Genomic DNA, 20,206 nt, shown 5'->3' on the forward strand with positions numbered 1-20,206 from the left:
GCAGTTTGGCGCCTGCCTTTGGCCCAGGGTGCGATCCTGGAAACCCGGGATCGAATCCCACGTCGGGCTCCCGGTGCATGGGGCCTGCTTCTCCCTCTGACTATGTCTCTGCCTCTCTCTCTCTCTGTGTGTGTGACTATCATAAACAAATAAAAATTAAAAAAATAATAATTAATCTTTTATAATTGGAGAAAGTTACTTCTAAAGTAAGATTGAATAGAGATGAAAATAAAATCAATATGCCTTGAGCTTTTATAATGAACTTTATAAAATGTAAATAAAGATAGAACTGAAAGTAAACATTTATTTTGGCTCAGATGTTGCTTTGTGAATTTTTCAGTGGAAGTGAAGAAGCTCTTTCCAATGAAGACTGTGAAAATGTTTACCACTTGGTGTACTCAGCACATCGCCCTGTTGCTGTGGCAGCTGGAGAATTCCTTCACAAAAAGTGAGTTAATTATCTTTGAAACCAGGTTCTACTTTGGTTTTGTTGTTGTTTTAGAGTTAGAAGAAGAGAGTAATAGTAAGAATAGTGTTAGAAGTGGCCACTTCAAATTTGGGGGGCTGTAATATCCTTTTAGTCTATGTGCACATCATAAATTAAATCCCTGAGAACGATGTCCTTTATGACATACTCCTTTTTCCTGAAATCTAAAAGGATGGTTCTCAACTAGGATGTGAGTGGAGATTGGGGAAGTACATGAAGTTTATAGATGTTTCCACAGATAATGTATTTCATTTCACCATTTTTTTTCCTTTTTAAAATTCTTAGTTCTCATATTAACTTCTCAATATTAGTAATCTAAAATCGCCTTCAAAATGCCTCCCAACTTTTCATGGTTTTTTTATGGGGAGTGAGGATTGTTTTAGGCAGTAATCTATAGTGATTCTGAAAGCTATATATACTGTTGCAGTTTAATTAAAAAGCAAAACCTCATCTCTTTTTTTTTGACAAAGCATAGAGTTAATGAGAGTTTATGAATATAATTAAATATTCTATTAAATACGTTTTGATGTTGATCTTTTGTATGATCTATAATTTATTATTAAATTAATTCATTCTTAAAGTTTAAACATCTGGGGGGATTTACTTTTTTTTTGTTGATAGATTTAACTTAGTGACTTTAATTGTAGGCAGGTGAATCTAGAAGTCTACTACATGTAGTAATTTGTGATTATTATTCAGCACAGACATAAATCATGCATTGAGCATAATGGTTGTACATGGGTGATTAACTTTAATAATGGCCTGGCCCTCCATTCAGCATCTGCATCTCCATGCTGCAGCAACAAACTGTTCTCTACTTGGTGTGGTACCTTTCAATGTAGGAAATGTTGATTCTGTGTGAAAAATCTCTTTAAAAAGAAAGTTGACTGGGGCACCTGGGTGGCTCAGTAGTTGAGTGTCTGCCTTTGGCTCAGGGCGTGATCCTGGGGTCCTGGGATCGAGTCCCAAATCAGGCTCCCCATAGGGAGCTTGCATCTCTCTCTCTGCCTATGTCTCTGCCTCTGTCTCTCATGAATAAATAAATAAAATATTTTAAAAAATAAAGGAAGCTGGCTACCTTTATTACTAGTGAGTGCATGCTAGTAATGAAAGTAAGGGAGAAAGTCAAACTTTTCAGGCATGACTCTTAAAGTAATATATTGACTTTTCCACTGATTCTGACATCTGTGGCTAATAGAATAGTGTTGTTTCCATATTTATCTGGAGTTGTTGACTGTCACAAATATCAAGGGTGTATTGTAGTCTTTTCCTTTTCCAGGACTGTTATATTCTAGTTAGTCTCTGTTTTTTACTTAACTTTTCAAAAAGCTTTGTGTTTTTAGAATTTATTACTTTTATAGTTTCAATGAAAAAGATTACATAGAGTGATTTTGTATAGAATGGGGGCCATAAACTGGCAGCACTGGGGTCAGGTCAGAAAGACCCTTGGATATATCTTATTTTATCTACATTGTATTTTTCTAAGTTTGAGATACTTGCTCAGCAAGTTTAAAATTGGAATGTTTTACATAAAAATCCACAAATATACGCCTTTATTTCTTTGTGAAAATGAAATAAATTTCTATTCAAATGGAAGGTTCACTCCATAAGCTTGTTTTAATGCCCTTGCCCAGGAGATTCACAGTTTGAGAACTTTTGAAGCCTAATTATGTCTTTGAGCATTCCCCTATCATTTAATATTGTCATGTTTTAAAATCTTAACAAGTAAGTTTTGGAATAGCTTCAGGAGTTCTGTGATTAAGTTTAAAAGAAAAACATGCAAGGGTGCACATACAGATGTTGTCTGCTTTGTAGTATAATTTATATGCTGTACACAAGCTCAATCACACGTCTGTAAAATAGTAAAATATATCTGAAATGAGTATTTTAATAGTCATCAAAAATCTACAGTTTAGTTTTAGAAAACTTAGGCTGATTCCTAAGTACCTTACATTTATATATAGTAAGTATGATTATCCAGTTTTGTACATTTCAGTTATAAAGGACACTTATTTTTTTCCATTTGTTCCTTCCTCTGAAAGCTATCTAAGTAAACAGAATTTTCTCCTAAACCAGTCCAGTAGCTATACTGATGTAGCTTCAAAGTAATGTTCTCATCTTCTCCTCTTGCCATATAATTTCCCCTACCCCCAAAATACTCCACTTTTCTGTATTCATTTTCTGCTTGAGATCAGCTTATTTTTATGTCATATGAAATTATTCTTTATTCATTTATTTAGCCTCTCATCTGAAAGGCTTACTGTAATTTCCATATCTAAACCAACACACACTATATTCCTATTCCTACTTGTTTTTCCTTATAACACTCAAGATAGTATATATTTATCTACTATTTATTTCTGTTAGAGTGAGAGCTCAGTGAGAATAGGGATTTTGTCTTTGTCCACTGTTACATCCCATTTTCCCAGAGCAATACCTGGAAATAAAGCACCTAGAGCATTCCTTAAAATATTTTAGAATAAATCTTAGCAAGTTAAAATTTCTGAATCATGTCTTCATCATAATTTAGAAGTTTTATCATTAAGTGATATTTTTAATAATATAGTGTTTATGTCATTTTATTCTGTACTGATTAGTGAGTACTGATTTTAGGTAATAAGCTGAAAATGTTAGAAGTAATCATTAAAAGAATGAATTTTTATAATTGTTGATAGAACATATAGTTAAATTCTTTAATTCATTCTGAATATTTAAGAGAAAATAGAACTCTTTAAAATTATATATATTCTAATGTTTATCACATAGGATGAAAATAGTTTATATTCTTTGTAAATACTTAAACATTGATTAGTCAAAAAGCCTCCTTTTACACTGTGTATATGATTGAATTATGCAAAATTTTTTAGATCCAATAATTTTTTAACCTATAAAAGCATCAGTCACATGGTTTGAAATAAATCAGTAAGCTGATATCTGATACTGTTTTTTTAAACACTAAAATAATTTGTACAATGAAGGAAAAGACTAAAATTGATATCCATGCCAATTCATAATGCTCTTGTTTTACTTAATTTGTAGGCTGTTTAGCAGACATGACCCACAAGCAGAAGAAGCATTAGCAAAGAGGAGAGGAAGGAATAGTCCAAATGGGAACCTTATTAGGATGCTGGTTCTTTTCTTTCTTGAAAGTGAGGTAAATTTTAACATAAGTCCTTATTTTATTTTTTTGTGTTAGATTACATTTTAAATAAAAGTGTCATTTAATTCATTGTAATTGATTATTTTTAAATCCTATGAAAATAAGCCTGTTTCTCACAAAACTGACTGCATGTCTATCTGATTATAGAATCTGTATTCTGCCTTTTATGGGAGTATATATGCAGGTGTAGTTCAACACTGAATATAGGCTAGCAATTTTTAAACTTAGAATATCATAATACTACATAATTGTTGCTTTTTATTTTTCTTGAATTTTTGTTGATAACTTTTAAATTACATAAAGAGCTTGTAAAATTTGTCAAGCAGTTAAAACCATTAGTTCTGACTTGTTTGAAAATTACATTTCTTAAGGAGAAATAAAATATGAATTTAAATGTTTAATTAATAGATGTACAATCTCCATTAGTAATATTTCCATATGACATCTTGGTGTTAGTTATCACTTAAATAATTTTTCAGTTAACATTCATAATATAGTATCTATCAGAATCTGCTTGTACAAGTGAACTTTGGTTTGCCCAGAAAAAATCTAGAGATCTCGGACCCTTAATTTTACCCAGAAAAATATTTTTAGTTTGTGCTAGAATGTCCAAGAAGGTAAGAAACTTCAAAATTCTGACTGCTCAAATTTGAAAGTGCTAGAGGTATGAGAAATAGACAAACAGGCAGCTTATATGAAAATTGAGATCAGAGAATTAGGAGCTGTGTCAGTAGAATAAGTGAAGTTTGGACGAAGCAGGGCAAAAGAGTCACCTTTATTTTTTAAGCAAATTGAAAAGAACAAAACGAATAAAGTCAGGAACAAAACTGTCTGGGGAGTTGCATTTGAGTAGAGGATGTGTTTAGTAATAGTATTTTTAAATATGTATCGATTACATGAGGATCTTGTTAAATAACATGCAAATTTTAATTCAGTACTTCTGGGATGTGGTCAGAGAGGCTGCATTTTAAATGCTCTTAGATGTGTATTTATGTATTTATGTCTGCCCTGGCCCAGGGACCGACCATACTTTATGTTGTAAGGGTTTAAAACATTATTTTCTTAAAAAGTAAGTATGGATTATTATGGAATAAAATTCAAAATGCTTGTGAGGTTTAAGATAAAACACTAAATACTCAGTAAATATACTGTGATAGACCATTTCAACTTCTATCTTTAGCCCCTTAGATTTTAAAGGAACCAGGATTAAAAGTATTATGCAAAGTCAAATCCTGTATGAAAATTTTACTTTAATAGCAACAATACTTTCAAAAATTGATAGAGATGAGACATTCAAATAATATTTAGATTGTTGAAAAGTTTAAGGAATATGGCGATCTAAACTAATTGAAATTGTTCATTGAAAGAAAACTTTTTGGGTCTCTGAAAGCCCGAGGACTTTTCTTTTTGGTATATTAAAAGGCATAAGGACTTAGTTTTACACAGTTTCATCTTTTAATTAAAGCAGTAATTTGTAATGTGTATTGCCACTCTGTTTGCAGGTGATATTACTATATTCTTGTGTTTGCTGCTATCTACTAAAGTGTTACAAGAATATTAAAATATATTTCCCAGTTCCCCTCTATAGCATTCTTGTCAGCTGCAGAAGCAATTACAAGTCATGTTTAAAAGGTTTTAGTTAATTCATAGTAATATTGCTCTTTATAGTCACCAGCATTTCACAATAAGCATTTTTGGTTAAAATCTCTTTTCTTATCCTGTAAAACTAGTGTACACCTAGAGCTGAATGCTTGTTAAAGCCATATTCTTATGGTGGGATTCTGTTTGTGTCCTACTCTGAATTCCTCTTTATTATAGCACATGTTAGTAATAGTTTAGTAAATAGACTCATAAAAAAAAAGTTGAATTGCAAGAAACTTTAGAAGTCATAATGTAGAATAAGTATAGCTTTATAGATAAATTACCAGTCAGTTAACTAGGATTAACTGAAGTGATTATCCATCTTTCTTTCTTTGTTTTACTGGACGTTAAGAACAACATTTTAGTGATAGAATTCTGAAATACTGTAGCAAAAGAGGTTTATAGTCAATAGAGTAGTTTCTCTCTTTTATATATGAATTACAGGTAAAATAATGGAGATTAAGATATATAGTTTCTCTCTTTTATATATGAATTATAGGTAAAATAATGGAGATTAAGATATATATCTAAACTAGTTAATTTTCTTTCCTTTTTATGCCAAAATAACATTTTAAAGCCATCACAATCTTTATAGCAGTCATTGATTTCAGTGATAAAATGCCTTGTGTGGTTTCAATGTGTGACAATTGGTAAGATAAATAGTATTTGAATGTGGTGAGCCTAGATTTCCCTATATCTAATGTGACCATAGAACTTACTGTATAAACTGATGCTTTTCAGAGTGACAAAGATATTATTAATAATTATTCCAAAGCAATAAGCATAACCCAAAACATTGCTGATGATAAAGAAGTATGATCACCTTCCTTCTAGGCATATGAAGTGATAGAGTTAATTATAATAGTCATTTAAGGGATCCCTGGGTGGCGCAGTGGTTTAGCACCTGCCTTTGGCCCAGGGCGCGATCCTGGAGACCCGGGATCTAATCCCACATCGGGCTCCCGGTGCATGGAGCCTGCTTCTCCCTCTGCCTATGTCTCTGCCTCTCTCTCTCTGTGACTATCATAAATAAATTTAAAAAAAAAAATAGTCATTTAAGATGGAAGATTAACAGACATTATTAACATATCCAGGAAATCTCCCCATAATGCTCATTAATGATAGTATATGAATGATAACTTTTTTCGCCTTTACTTTCATATGTTCTTCAAAATTCACCAATAACTGGCTCTGTCTTAGCAGAGAATAAAACCTAGTATAGAAGTATTTAGAATTTTAAGCTTAGTATCTTAGGGTGATTATTTGCATTATAAATAATTTTTCATAAAAATCAAGTAAGGTTCTATTATGCAGTCAAGTCTGTTAGTGTATTTAACTACTTGACGAAGAGGTCAATAGGTAGAAAAAACAGGTAAAATATTACGAGTAACTTTGAAACCAGTTAAAGATGAATCAGAATGTACCCAGAAAATTGTAATTAAAGTCTCTAGGAAAATGAGCTTAATTTACCTTACATACAAGTTTAGGAGAGACCCTATAAAATAAATTACATTCAGATACAGCAGAGTAAAATCCACCTAGATATAAATATAATGTTACATATAACTTTATATGAAATTTGTAAATAAATTTAAATGTAACTTTATCTATTTTACAGTGACTATCTATTGGGTTACCTTTTTTTTTCGATCTAATTCCTGAAGAATGCTTGCAGATACTTGATTTTCATGCTGTTTTTATGAAATCATGATACCAAAAACTATTCTTAGAAAATTTATTTTTGTTTCATTATTAGTGTTCCAGGTATTCCAGGATTTTCTGTAGCCATTGAGAATGTTTCAGGGCCTTCCTTCCAATAGCTTTATCTTTCACTACCAATAGAAGGTCATTGGTATAAAGTTTCTGAAAGATGCTTATTACCTTTTACTCTTTTTAGCCATGTTAGAATTTTTTTTTTCTGAAACATGGATTCACATGATATTCTTGTAGAGATTTGAGACTAGCAAGTTATGTGGTCATCACATATGCCCCAAGACAGAAAGACTGTATTATAAACATTATGTCAAGCTCATGTCTTGACTGACCTTGTTAATATTGATTGTTGTTGCTCATACTGGTGAATTTGAAACTCATAATCAGAAAATGGACCAACACATAATCATGTCCTTCTGGTATAAGCATTGAGTTTGAAAAAACTGGTTACTGGTATTAACATAATGGAGTCTACTAAGCTACCACCTTAACTAATCAAAGAGATGAAGAAATTGTCAAAGAAATTAGCATCTCCATTGAAAACATTGGCTATCACATACAAAAAATTTCTGGAAAAATGACAACATGCCTGATTTTTAATATGCCTTGGTTCAAGGCATACAGAAGTCATCTTTAAAAATGCCAATGATCATGAAATTATACTACTTAAAGCCTTGAATTGTGCCAATAACTCATTCACCTAAAAACCCTAGGCTGGAATAAGTCAAAATGAAAGAGAACTGTGGATAATTTGTCAAAGTTGTAAAGTAAATGATTAACTCTAATTCCATTAGAATTAACCCATAGCACCATCCATACAAGGCAAAAAAAAAAAAAAAATAGCAGGAACATTTTTCAGATTTTTCTGGTAGAAATCTGAAGTAAACCAAATATCTGAGCAGCACAGGCTGCTAAAAGGATTAAGCTACAGGTAAGTAAGTGGCTGTCTTTAGCTGAGTTTATTCTTCCCTTTGGAAACATATTTAGGATGTAGACATTGGTCTGAGGAGCAGAGGAGTTGATGAATGCCCCAGATAATTTATGGCCACCAGGAGGTACAGGGAACTTAGGCATTCAAAAGACATGAATACCTACATGTTAAAAGGAAAAGCCTGCCTGATTATAGATTTCCCTCTTTCCACTTCCCTGCATAGCCCAGGAACCCAGGGCCTTGCAATCAGGATTAGCATTACCAGTATTCTTGAATCTAGAATATTAACATTATATGAACTAACAACCAAGAATCACTAAAACTTGAAGCACAAAATCCAACATCAGTGAAAATTTTTTATTCCCCCAGATGTAAGAAGCCATTATGAAAGAGGAAGGGCATTCATAGAAATTAGAAACATGATTTCCAAAATTTAGGAGTGAAGCAGATCATTAAATGGCCTGAACACAACCAAAGATTGGTTGTAGATTAAAAACCAAGGGATTTTTCCAAAAGATAGTACAAAAGAAGTGTGAGAAGGAAACTAAAAGGAAGTACAGATTAATAAGTTTTATTATCTAGTAGGAGTTCTGTAAAGAGAGCTTAGAGAGGAGGAACTAAACAAAAGACATTCAGTTAAAATGTTTACCACCATGTACCCTTTATAGAAAATACTACTTGATGTTTCCTAGCAAAATAAAAAAATACCATAAAAGGAAAACAAGGAATATGAGTAACATTGGCAAACAAATAAATCTGAAAAAACTTAAAACTAAACCTACATAATATGGCTGTGAAGCTTACTGCAAATGCCTAAAAATTATTCTTAAAATGTAGGAGTGGAATGTAAAATTAAATGAAGAGAAATAAATAAATGTGTTAGGGATCACAGATGTTTATAGAAAGCTGAGGAGACAGTATCATGTAAGATAAACCAGAATTGAGAACCAAAAATATTAAGAGAAACAGAGAAGAGATATTTTATATGTATAAGTCTAATCCACCAAAAATATAATTGTGAACCTTTTTCTACCTGTTTTATAGGTATACTTAACATGTACACATAGGCATAAAAGCTAGTTTATTTAACATTTGACATAGGGGCTAATTTAATTGTGGTGAAATAGACATGACAAAATCAGTTATTTTAACTATTTTGAGGTATACAGTTCATTGGCTTAAATACAATCACATAACTATGCAAATTTCAATGCCATCCAACTCAAGAACTTTAAAAACCTTCCTGAACTGAAACTCTATACCCATTAAATAATAACTCCATTCCAACATAGGTTTTAATAGCTACAACTTTGAAACTATTTGTTTTTCTGTTTTCTGCTGTTAATTTGCATTTTTGAAACCAGGTCGTACATCACTTGTAGCTATCATTGTTGGAATGATGTTACTGATGACCTGAGAACAGTAGTTTCGTAGGATATGTAAATCTGGAAAGTTTGAATGTATCTTGCTATAAATCTTTGCTTGTGTTCTTTCTAAGCAGAGATGCTAATAACCTTTTCTACTCTGGAGAAAATCACTGGAAAACTCTATGTGTGCATATGCTTGTATGTGTGGTTTTCCTGAGACATTTGAGGAGCTAGAATGTAAGATTTAAAATGCAATGAAGCATAGAATTAGGAGTGCAGATGAAGCAGAACTTTAAATATCATCAAAATGCACATAGAAGAATTAATGATAGAATCAGGAATGAAGAAGAAAACCAACTCACTTATCAAATATGCCAGTAGATAAACAACCAGTAGATCTAGAAAGGAGACTTTTATTTGGGGCCACTATTCATGATGCAAAAAGTGTTTTCTCTCACAAGTATAAGCACATGTAACTGAAATAAGAGTTGTATGAAATAGTACTTAACTTTCTATGTGCTATATACTTTTTTTTAAACGTTGGTCTCAATGCATTGTTATTTTAACAACCAATGAATAGATTGAAACGTATAGTTTGAAAAACACTAATCTAGAAACTGGTTTATCTAGATGTCATAAGCCTCGAAGGTAGAAGAACTTTTATATAAAGGTGGAGAACTTAGTTGATTCAGAAACTAAAACAGTACCAACATCTCTATTTACTTTCTCTGAAAAGTTTTTTGTATAATATTCTTCATGATGTAATAACTAACAAGTGTTAGAGAGTTTGGTGTGAAGTGTTTGATAAGGAACATGAGCCAAAGAAATTGGCAAGAGTAATGAGCAGCAAAAAGTTGATATGGGGTAAGATAGGGAACACAGTGAGTTAAATGGAAATGAGAATACAAAAAAGAAGAAATAGAGTAACTTAACATCTTGACCTTGACCAAGATGACAGAGATGTAAAGTAAGTAATACTGGTACCAAATTTTCAAAGGAATTCTGGGAGAAAGGAATTGATTTCCTTTAAAAAAATTAAAAAAGCTAATTATAGAAACAAACCAAGAATAATGAAAAGTGACCTTGATCTAATTTGTAATTTCGGGAATTTTGTTAACTAGTTATATTCTCATTTTCCACATCTATAAATGATGTCATTGGACTAGGAGATCCTTAACATTGCTACTGCAAAAAAAAAAAAATTTATCAAGTTTATGTATTACATCCCCATTATTTACAATGGCATACAAATATATTTATTCTTTTCTAAGTGGCTCTTGTAAATGTTGTGACCAAGCCATTTCATTTATAAGGAAAATGGTTTATTAAATTGACATATTAGTAATTTCTTCAGTAAATATTCTTTAATCATAATTGATTTGTTATTTTTAGTTACACGAACATGCAGCCTACTTGGTGGACAGTTTGTGGGAGAGCTCTCAAGAACTATTGAAAGATTGGGAATGTATGACAGAGTTGCTTTTAGAAGAACCTGTTCAAGGAGAGGAAGGTATAGTATTTTGACAAGTTGCTTTTTACATATTGATTGGGGTTCCCATAAACACACCATTCTGTATAGGTCACTCCTTAACATTAAATACATGTAAACATGCTGTGTGTCTTTTTGCAAAGAGAATAGTTTGTTTCCTGAAATAAGTAAGGATATCTTTAGAGTCTATTACATCTTTTTAGATGAGGAATGCTACCAGCTGCACAAATTCTTAAAAATCTATGTGTTATGTAATGACAAAAAAAGTTTTCTTTATGCCGATTTGAGACACAAAATACTGATGTACTTAACGTAAAAAATAATATGCACCCAGAATGTTGTTATATTTATGTGTGAACTTGGGAAAGCCTTTGACACTCAAGGACTTAATAGACCATAACCATCCCCTTTTGTTATATTTTCTTAATTATTAAAACCAGAAAATTAAAAAATTTATTTACTGAGCTTCAAGAAATTGGGAGAAATAATTGTTATATGATAATTTCTGAAGTATGTATCTTATTACATGTTACATAATAACATGAGCAGCAAAATGGATATGTATATTTAATAAAATAGTTATATTCTAATTCTAAAAGTTTATGTGAAAATTAGTTTCTTTTTTTTTTGAAAATTAGTTTCTTAAAACTAGAAATGCTTTTTCCTAAATGGTTTGTTTTTCAAACTAACACATAGTAGTACTTTGAAGAACTTGTATTTCACTTAATCCATACAACAAACCTGTAATATAGATGATACTTTGATGTAAGCAACACTTGTGAACTAAACCTGGACTTAAGAATCAGAAGAAATACGTTCAGACTTTTAACTCTCTATTCTTTGTGAATACTATTCTCATTTTTCTGATCTTTAGCTTCCTTTTCTTTATAATATAAAGGTTATTTTCCTTATATATCTTACTTAGATTTTGTAAAGATTAAGTAAAATACTGTTGATTCCTTCTTCTGTTTCACCTATTTTTCTGTGTGATTCAACCCTCTGGGATATAAGAACAAAAATGAGTCATCAAGTGCAGTGGACCAAACAGGTCACTATAGGAGAGGGATCATCCCCCAATGTTCTTTCCAAGCAGTGATGCTAATTGGTATTATCTACTCCGGCTTTGACAAATTCAATGACAGAAACAACAGGTATGCGTCATACACAAATATACTCCAGTAAAGTGGCCCAAATTGCCTCCTTTAAACTCAAAATATTTGCCTGATAACCTCATTCTTAATCTGTAACACAAATTCTTCCCTAAAATTTCCCAGACTTTCTTTTAAGGTTGAGATTATTAGAGTATATTTGACCCCACTTTACTTTACTTGCATGTGTTTTTTCCCTCTGGATATCCTTGATAAGAAAATGGCTCTATTACTAAATTGATGGGGCCTCCTGCTCACTAGGTCAAACTCGCAACATTACTCCAAATCTCTTTTACTTTTGTGATCACAGAAATATGAACACACATTCTACATTTTCTCCTTATTTTACTTACACATATTCACTGCTAGGTTCACTGACTTTATGCATTCTATTTCTAATGAATCTTAATATTTTCTCTAATAAAATCAGTTCTCCTTCTGATCACAACAGCCCACTCAACACTTGAGCAAAGTGTCTGGCATAGTGTTTAGTAGTACATTCCATTCATTTTTTTTACCATTGACTGTCACCATAGAATCAGCATATTATCAGAGCAAGTTAGAGCTTGTTGTCATGATTCCATGCCTTTTTTTTTTTTTTTTTTTTTTTTGTCATCCCATGCTGTATAAAGGATATGTCCAAGGAGGAGAATGGAGGCAAGGGATATAAATTAAGGGTAGAAGAGCCAAAGTGCTATGCTTTGGTATTGTTAACTTTTTACTCATTTAAATAAGATGTACCAGACAGTAAATAGTAATACTATTTAGTATTACTTATTTAGTATTACTTAGTAAATAGTAATTACTAAGTCTGTCTTGTCAAGGTGTTTTGCATGGGTTTTACCTTATTGATATAACTATGTACTATTAGGTATTTTGTTATGATTCAAATTTAGTTGGCATTGGGTTTAACTTCAGTGAAGAAGTTAATTTGGTTTGGTTTAATTTGGTTTGGTTGGTTTGATCTTAGCTAGAAAAGTGAGTTCTAAAATGGGAAAAAGAAAAAAAAATAAAATAAAATGGGAAAAAGTTCTTAAGTGAACCATAGTTTTAGGATATGATTGAACCTGGGGAAGTAAGACTGAGAAAATTAAGAATAACAAGTACAGAACTGTATTTGTATTGTGACTCAGCTTTTTTCACACATTTGTTCATATGCATGTTGTGCCACGTGTTAGCTCTGGCATGGAAAGGCATCTAAAGCAATTTTCTGTGCTGTTATTTTGCTGAATTTTATCATAACAAAATGCTGCCAGTAACTGACTTATTTTTGAGACTTGATTAGAAATTAAGTTATATTTTATGTAGGTGGAAAATGATAGATATTCCAGTGGATAAAGTTCAGTTAGCAGTTGGAAACAGGTCTAAAACTGGGGGAAACACCTTGTCAAAGACTTATTAACCAGTAGCAACGTAAAAACTGCCTCAGTGTTTTAAAGGGACAGGGTTTTGCTGGTGGTGGTGGTAGTGGTGATTGTGTGTATGCTATAGCAAAATCAAATTACTGAGTAAATTTTTAGTATAATATTAGGGCCTTGGTAATAGGTAACCAGGCAACAAAACCATAAGTAAGCCATTTAATTTATGTGAGTCTCTGCTTCTGCATCTATGAAAAAGAAAATCCCTAAAATTTAATGTAGGTAATTTTCTGTGGTCATTTCTGTGATCCAGTACTATATAAAGTAAATACAGATAAGTGGAATTCTTCAAAGCAAGGAATCGTTAATTTATTTATGATTTAAAAATATGTATTGATCACCTTCTGTATGCGGACTGTTCACACTAAACACTAAGGGTTCAGTCTTAAATAAGGTCAGCTCACTGTTTCTCATTGGGAGGCAGATCAAAACCAAGTAAACAGAATAATTTCAAGAATTAATAAGTGGGATGGATGATAATGATAAGAAAGGAGAGGGTCTGTCTTTAGATTGAATCCTTAAAGGAAGATTCTCTGAGGAAGCCACATATGAGCACCAAGAATCTGAAGAATGAGGAAGCTAGGCGTAGAAAGTGTCTAAAGAGCTATCTAGGTAGATAGCGACTGCAAAGGATATGAAGCATGAATGATACTGTTATGTTCCAGGAGCTGCAATAGCTGGAATACAGTGAACCAGTGGCACAGATGAAATAGAGGCAGAACCCAGATAATGTAGAACATTTTAATTTGTAAGTAGATTTATTTAGTTCGTTCTAAGTTATAGGAAGACATGGAAGGACTTTTTTTTTCCAAAAAACTAAAGGTATTTAATTTAAAGATTGTTCTTATGCTAATGCCAGGTCCAGTCTAATGTTTTGTTTTGTTTTGATTTTCCTTTTTTAAAAAATTTTATTTAGATGCAACTAATTAACATACAATGTATTATATTGATAGAGGTCAGTGATTCATCAGTCTTCTGTAATACCCAGTGCTCATTACATCATGCGCCCTACTTCATATCCATCACCCAGTCACCCTGTACCCCCACCCTTTCCCTCCAGAAAACTTCAGTTTGTTCCTATGATTAAGAGTCTTTTACGGTTTGTCTCTCTCTCTGATTTCCTCTTGTTTTATTTTTTTCCTCTTTTCCCCTATGATTATCTGTTTTGTTTCTTAAATTCCACATGGGAGCGACATCATATGATAAATGTCTTTCTCTGATTGACTTATTTCACTTAACATAATATTCTCTAGTTCCATCCACATTATTGCAAATGGCGAGGTTTTTTGTTGTTGTTTTTTGTTTTTTTTTTTTTTTTTTTTTTTTATGGCTGAGTAGTAGTCCATTATATATGTCACATCTTCTTTATCCATTCATCTGTCAGTGGATATCTGGGCTTCTTCCATAGTTTGACTATTGTGGTCATTGCTGCTATAAACATTGGGGTACAGGTGCCCCTTCAGATCACTACATTGGTATATTTGGAGTAAATACCCAGTAGTGCAATTGCTGGATTGTAAGGCAGCTCTATTTTCAACTTTTTGAGGAACTTCCATACTGTTTTCCACAATGGCTGTACCATATTGCATTCCAACCAAAAGTATAAGAGGATTCCCCTTTCTCCACATCCTTGTCAACATATTTTGTTTCCTTACTTGTTAACTTACAGCCATCCTGGCTCCTGGCTGGTATGAGGTGGTATCTCATTGTGGTTTTGATTTGTATTTCCCTGATGCCGTTTGATATTGAGCGTTTTTTCATGTGTCTGTTGTGCATTTATATGTCTGCCTTGGAGAAATGTCTGTTCATGTCTTCTGCCCATTCTTGATTGGATTATTTGTTCTTTTGGTGTTGAGTTTGATAAGTTCTTTATAGATTTTGGATACTAGCCCTTTGTCTGATGTGTCATTTACAAATCTCTTCTCCCATTCTGTAGATTGCCTTTTGGTTTTGTCAACTGTTTGCTTTGCCATGCAAAAGTTTTTTATCTTAATGAAGTCCCAATAGTTCATTTTTGCTTATGTTTCCCTTGCCTTTGGAGACCTGTCTAGCAAGAACTTGCTGCTTCCAAAGTCAAAGAGGTTGCTGCCTATGTTCTTTAAACGTACTGTTGGATCCTGTTGGCTGGTATCTTTGTGAGAATTTTTGCATCCACGTTCATCAGGGATATTGGTCTGTAATTCTTTCTTTTTGGTAGGATCTTTATCTGGTTTGGGGAGCAAATTAATGCTGACCTCCTATAACAAGTTTGGAAGGTTTTTTTCCATTTCTATTTTTTGAAACAGCTTTAGAAAAATAGGTATTAATTCTTCTTAGATGTTTGGTAGTATTCCCCTGGAAGCCATCTGGCCCTGGATTCTTGTTTGTTGGGGGATTTTTGATTGCTGCGTCAATTTCCTTGATGATTATGGTTCTGTTCAGGTTTTCTGTTCCTTCCTGTTTTAGTTTTGGTAGTTTATGTGTTTCTAGGAATTTATCCATTTCTTCCAGATTGCCTAATTTGTTGGCATATAGTTGCTCATAATATATTCTTATAATTGTTTGTATTCTGTGTTGGTTTGATCTCTCCTCTTTCATTAATGATTTTATTTATTTCAGTCCTGTTTTCTTTTTGACAGGTCTGGCCAGTGGCATATCAATCCTAATTCTTTCAGAGAACCAACTCTTAGTTTTGTTGATCCGTTCTGTTCTTCTGGTTTCTATATGTAATTGATTTCTACTCTAATCTTTATTAATTTTCTTCTCCTGCTGGGTTTAGGCTTCATTTGCTGTTCTTTCTCCAGCAACTTTAGGTGTAAAGTTAGGTTGTATATTTAAGATCTTGAGATCTTGAGAAAGGCTTGTATTACTATATGCTTTCTTCTTAGGACCGCTTTTGCTGCATCCTAAAGGTTTTGAACAATTCTGTTGTCGTTTTCATTTGTTTATATGAATTTTTAAAATTATTTAATTTTCTCATTGGTGCATTCATTCTTTAGTAGAATGCTCTTTAACCTCTACGTATTTGAGTTCTTTCCAAATTTCCCCTTGTGATTGAATTCCTGTTTCAAAGTTTTGTGGTTTGGGCACACTTGGGTGGCTCAGTGGTTGAGCATCTGCCTTTGGCTTGAGGCATGATCCCGGTATTGGGATCAAGTCCCACATCAGGCTCATCACAGGGAGCCTGCTTCTCCTTCTGCCTATATTTTTGTGTCTCTTATGAATAAATAAATAAAATCTTTTTTTAAAAAAGTATCATGGTCTGAAAATATGCAGGGAATGATCCAAGTCTTTGGGTACCAGTTGGGACCTGATTTGTGGTGCAGTATATGATCTATTCTGGAGAGTGTTCCACATGCACTCAAGAAGAGTGTGTTTTCTGTTGCTCTAGGATGGAATGCTCTGAATATATCTGTGATGTCTATCTGGTCCAGTGTGTCATTCAAAGCCCAAGTTTCCATGTTGATTTTCTGCTTATGATCTGTTCAATTGCTGTAAGTGGCATGTTAAAGTCCCCTATTATTTTATTATTAACAATATGTTTAATTTTGTTATTAATTGGTTTATATGACTGGCTGCTGCTCCCATGTTATTGGCATAAATATTTATAGTTGTTAGATCTTCTTGTTGTATAGACCCTTTTAATTATGATAGTGTCCTTCCTCATCTCTTACTACAGTCATTGGTTTAATACCGAATTTGTCTGATGTAAGGATTGCAACTCCAGCTTTCTTTTGATCTCCATTAGCATGATAAATGGTTTTTCACCCCCTCACTTTCAATCTGGAGGTCTCTTTGGGTCTAGACTGAATTCTTTGGCAGGTAGCATATCAATGGGTCTTGCTTCTTTATCCAATCTGATACCCCATGTCTTTTGATTGGGCATTTAGCTCATTTACATTCAGAGTAACTTGAAAGATATGAATTTAGTGCCATTGCATTACCTGTAAAGTCACTGTTTCTGGAGATTGTCTCTGTTCTTTTCTGGTCTATATTACTTTTGGGCTCTCTTCACTTAAAGCATCCCTTTTAATATTTCTTGTAGGGCTGGTTTGGTGATCACAAATTCTTTTAAATTCTGTTTGTCCTGGAAGCTTTTTATCTCTCCTTCTATTTTGAATGAGATCTTAACTGGATAAGGTATTCTTGGCTACATATTTTTCTCATTTAGCACCCTGAATATATCATGCCAGTCCTTTCTGGTCTGCCAGGTCTCTGTGGATAGATCTTCTGCCATTCTAATATTTCTACCCTTGTAGGTTACAGACCTCTTATCCTGAGCTTCTTTCAGAGTTTTCTCTTTGTGAAATTTGCAAGTTTCACTGTTATATGTCTAGGTGTTTACCTATTTTATGGATTTTGAGAAAAGTTCTCTGTGCCTCCTGGACTTGGATGCCTGTTTCCTTTCCCAAATTAGAGAAATTCTCTGCTATAATTTTCTCCAATATACCTTCAGCCCACCCCCCTTCTTCTGGGATCCCAGTTATCCTAATATTGTTTACTTTATGGTATCATTTATCTCCCAAATTCTCCCATGATGATCCCATAGCTTATAATCTCTTTTCCTCAGCTTCTTTATTCTCCATTACTTTGTCTTCTAGATCACTAATTCTCTCTTCTGCCTCATTTATCTTAGCAGTTAGAGCCTCCATTTTTTATTGCAACTCATTAATAGCCTTTTTGATTTTGAATGTTAGATTTTAATTCTTTTATCTCTCCCTAAGGGATTCTCTAGAGTCTTCTATGCTTTTTTCAAGTCTGCTAATATCTTTATAATTGTTATATTTGAACACATGGAAGGATTTTAAACAAGGGAGTGATATGATCCTGTTTGTATTTTAAGAAAAATGCTATTCATACACATGCTTGGAATAGGCAGAAGGCCAGTTAGATAACTGTGGCAATGGTCTCTATGGGAAATGACAATAAAAATATGGAAGAGGAAGATGGATTATGAAAAGAACTTAGGCCAAGTTTTAAAGATTATGGATAGGGGACAAAAGCAGGAAGAGAAAAAGAGTAAGAGCCTTAGCAAGCTATATAAAAAGATAAGAGATGGGATGCCTGGGTGGCTGAGTGGTTGGCACCTGCCTTCGGGTCAGGTCGTGATCCTCGGTTCTGGATTCAGTCCCACATTGGGCTCCCTGTGAGGAGCTTGCTTCTCCCTCTGCCTATGTCTCTGCCTCTCTCTCTCTCAGTCTTTGTCTCTCGTAAATAAATAAATAAATCCTTTTTAAAAAATAAAAAAGATAAGGGAGAATTATACCCTTTAGAAGCTCAGTAAAGAGAATATTCAAGAGATCGATGGCTAATAATATCACATATTGCAGAGGAGAAGAAGGGCTATGCAAAGATTATTAGTTTTAGTGATGACTCAGGTTGTTGGTGACTTTAAAGCATTTCTTTTCAGTGGTAGGCAAGGAGAGAAGCCACAGTTCAAGATGATGTGAGTAAAATCAATAGTGAGAAAATGGAGATGATGTGCAGTGGTTTCTGAAGGTTTAGAAGGAGCCTTATCTGCAGCCAAATGTGAAAAATTATTAAATTCTAGAATTATAAAAATAGAAACCTAGTTGTTTCATTGAGTAGGAAGCTTTTTTCCTATTATTAGGCTTTTAACCAGGGAGTATAATGTGGAAAAGCTGAAACTGTTTCATGTGGCTCCCTAAGAAAGGCTGAAGTTCATTTGTTTCTCTTAAAACAGTTAAAATGTTAAAACCAAAAATGATTGAATTAGGATGAACAAAAATATTCTTATACAAGGTGATTTTAGAATAAAAAGGACAGTATTATTATGCCTTTGCCTTTTCATTGTTGTTGCCCATTTTTTTAAATAACATAAACTTCTAAAGCTTAATCTCTTTAATTTATACCTAAATCTGTTCTATAATTCCCATATCTATTGGCCTGTAATGTTAAATAAGTATACAAAGAAAGGGGGAGAGAGAGAGAGATAGAATTAAGCTATTTAAATTAGTGCCAAAAACCTATCTCTAAAAATATATAGGAATGAATTCAATAAGAAAAGTACAAGATAGTGTGAAGAAAACCATAATGTTTTTTTTTTTTTAATGACATTGGATAAATCTCAAAAATAAAGAGCTATGTATTGTTGCTGGCTGAAAATGTTATTAAAATGTCGGTTCTTCCCATGTAATGTCTGACTTTTTAAAAATACCAGTTCAAGGGGTGCCTGGGTGGCTCAGTGGGTTAAGGATCTGACTCTTGATTTTTCTTTGATCATGATCTCAGGGTTTTGAGATCAGCCCCACATCAGGCTCTGCACTGGGCATGGAACCTACTTAAGATTCTCTCTTTTCCTCTCCTCTGCCTCTCCCACTTCCCTATTGCATTCTCTTTCTGAGTGAATGAATGAATGAATGAATGAATGAATGAATAAAATATCAGTTCAAATCCAATGGGTTTGAGAGTTCTGGGAGGTGATGTGAGAGGAGGAACTCAGCAAAATGATTTCAAAGTTTATATAGAATTTTTTTCCTTCTGTTTAAAAGGTAGTATAGCATAGTGCTTAAGAGCACAGACTCTGAATCAGACTACCTGGGTTCATGTCTTGACTCTACCACTAGCTAAGTACTTCAGAAGTTATTCAGCCTCTCTGTAGCTCATTTTCCCTGCCTATAAAATGTGAAAATATTAGCCCTTATCTCTTAGAATTGCTTTGAGGATAAAACAAGTTAATACATATAAATCATAACAGTACCTTACACATAAAAGAATGCGTAATTGTTTGCTACTAGCAATATAGAAATTAGAAAATATTTAGAAAAAAGACTAATATATAACTTAATTCAACTAATTTGAACATTTAGTTGAACAAGATTAAAGCAGCTATCATCAAAAGTGTGGCATTAT

The 20,206-nt window shown here is 33.0% G+C and overlaps 1 protein-coding gene across 11 annotated transcripts in view; it reads left to right on the forward strand.

The window, feature by feature from the left end:
• Window positions 1-20,206, forward strand: part of STAG1 (STAG1 cohesin complex component) — a 393,663-nt gene that overhangs the window by 289,022 nt on the left and 84,435 nt on the right. For all 11 annotated transcript variants that reach the window (XM_072792608.1, XM_072792615.1, XM_072792616.1 and 8 more), the window contains 3 exons: window positions 341-448; window positions 3,527-3,641; window positions 10,692-10,809. In XM_072792608.1, coding sequence (XP_072648709.1) covers window positions 341-448; window positions 3,527-3,641; window positions 10,692-10,809 — 341 coding nt within the window. The remainder of the gene's footprint in view (window positions 1-340; window positions 449-3,526; window positions 3,642-10,691; window positions 10,810-20,206) is intronic.

This window comes from Canis lupus, chromosome 22 (assembly GCF_048164855.1).
Source record: "Canis lupus baileyi chromosome 22, mCanLup2.hap1, whole genome shotgun sequence".
NCBI classification, from domain to species: Eukaryota; Metazoa; Chordata; class Mammalia; order Carnivora; family Canidae; genus Canis; species Canis lupus.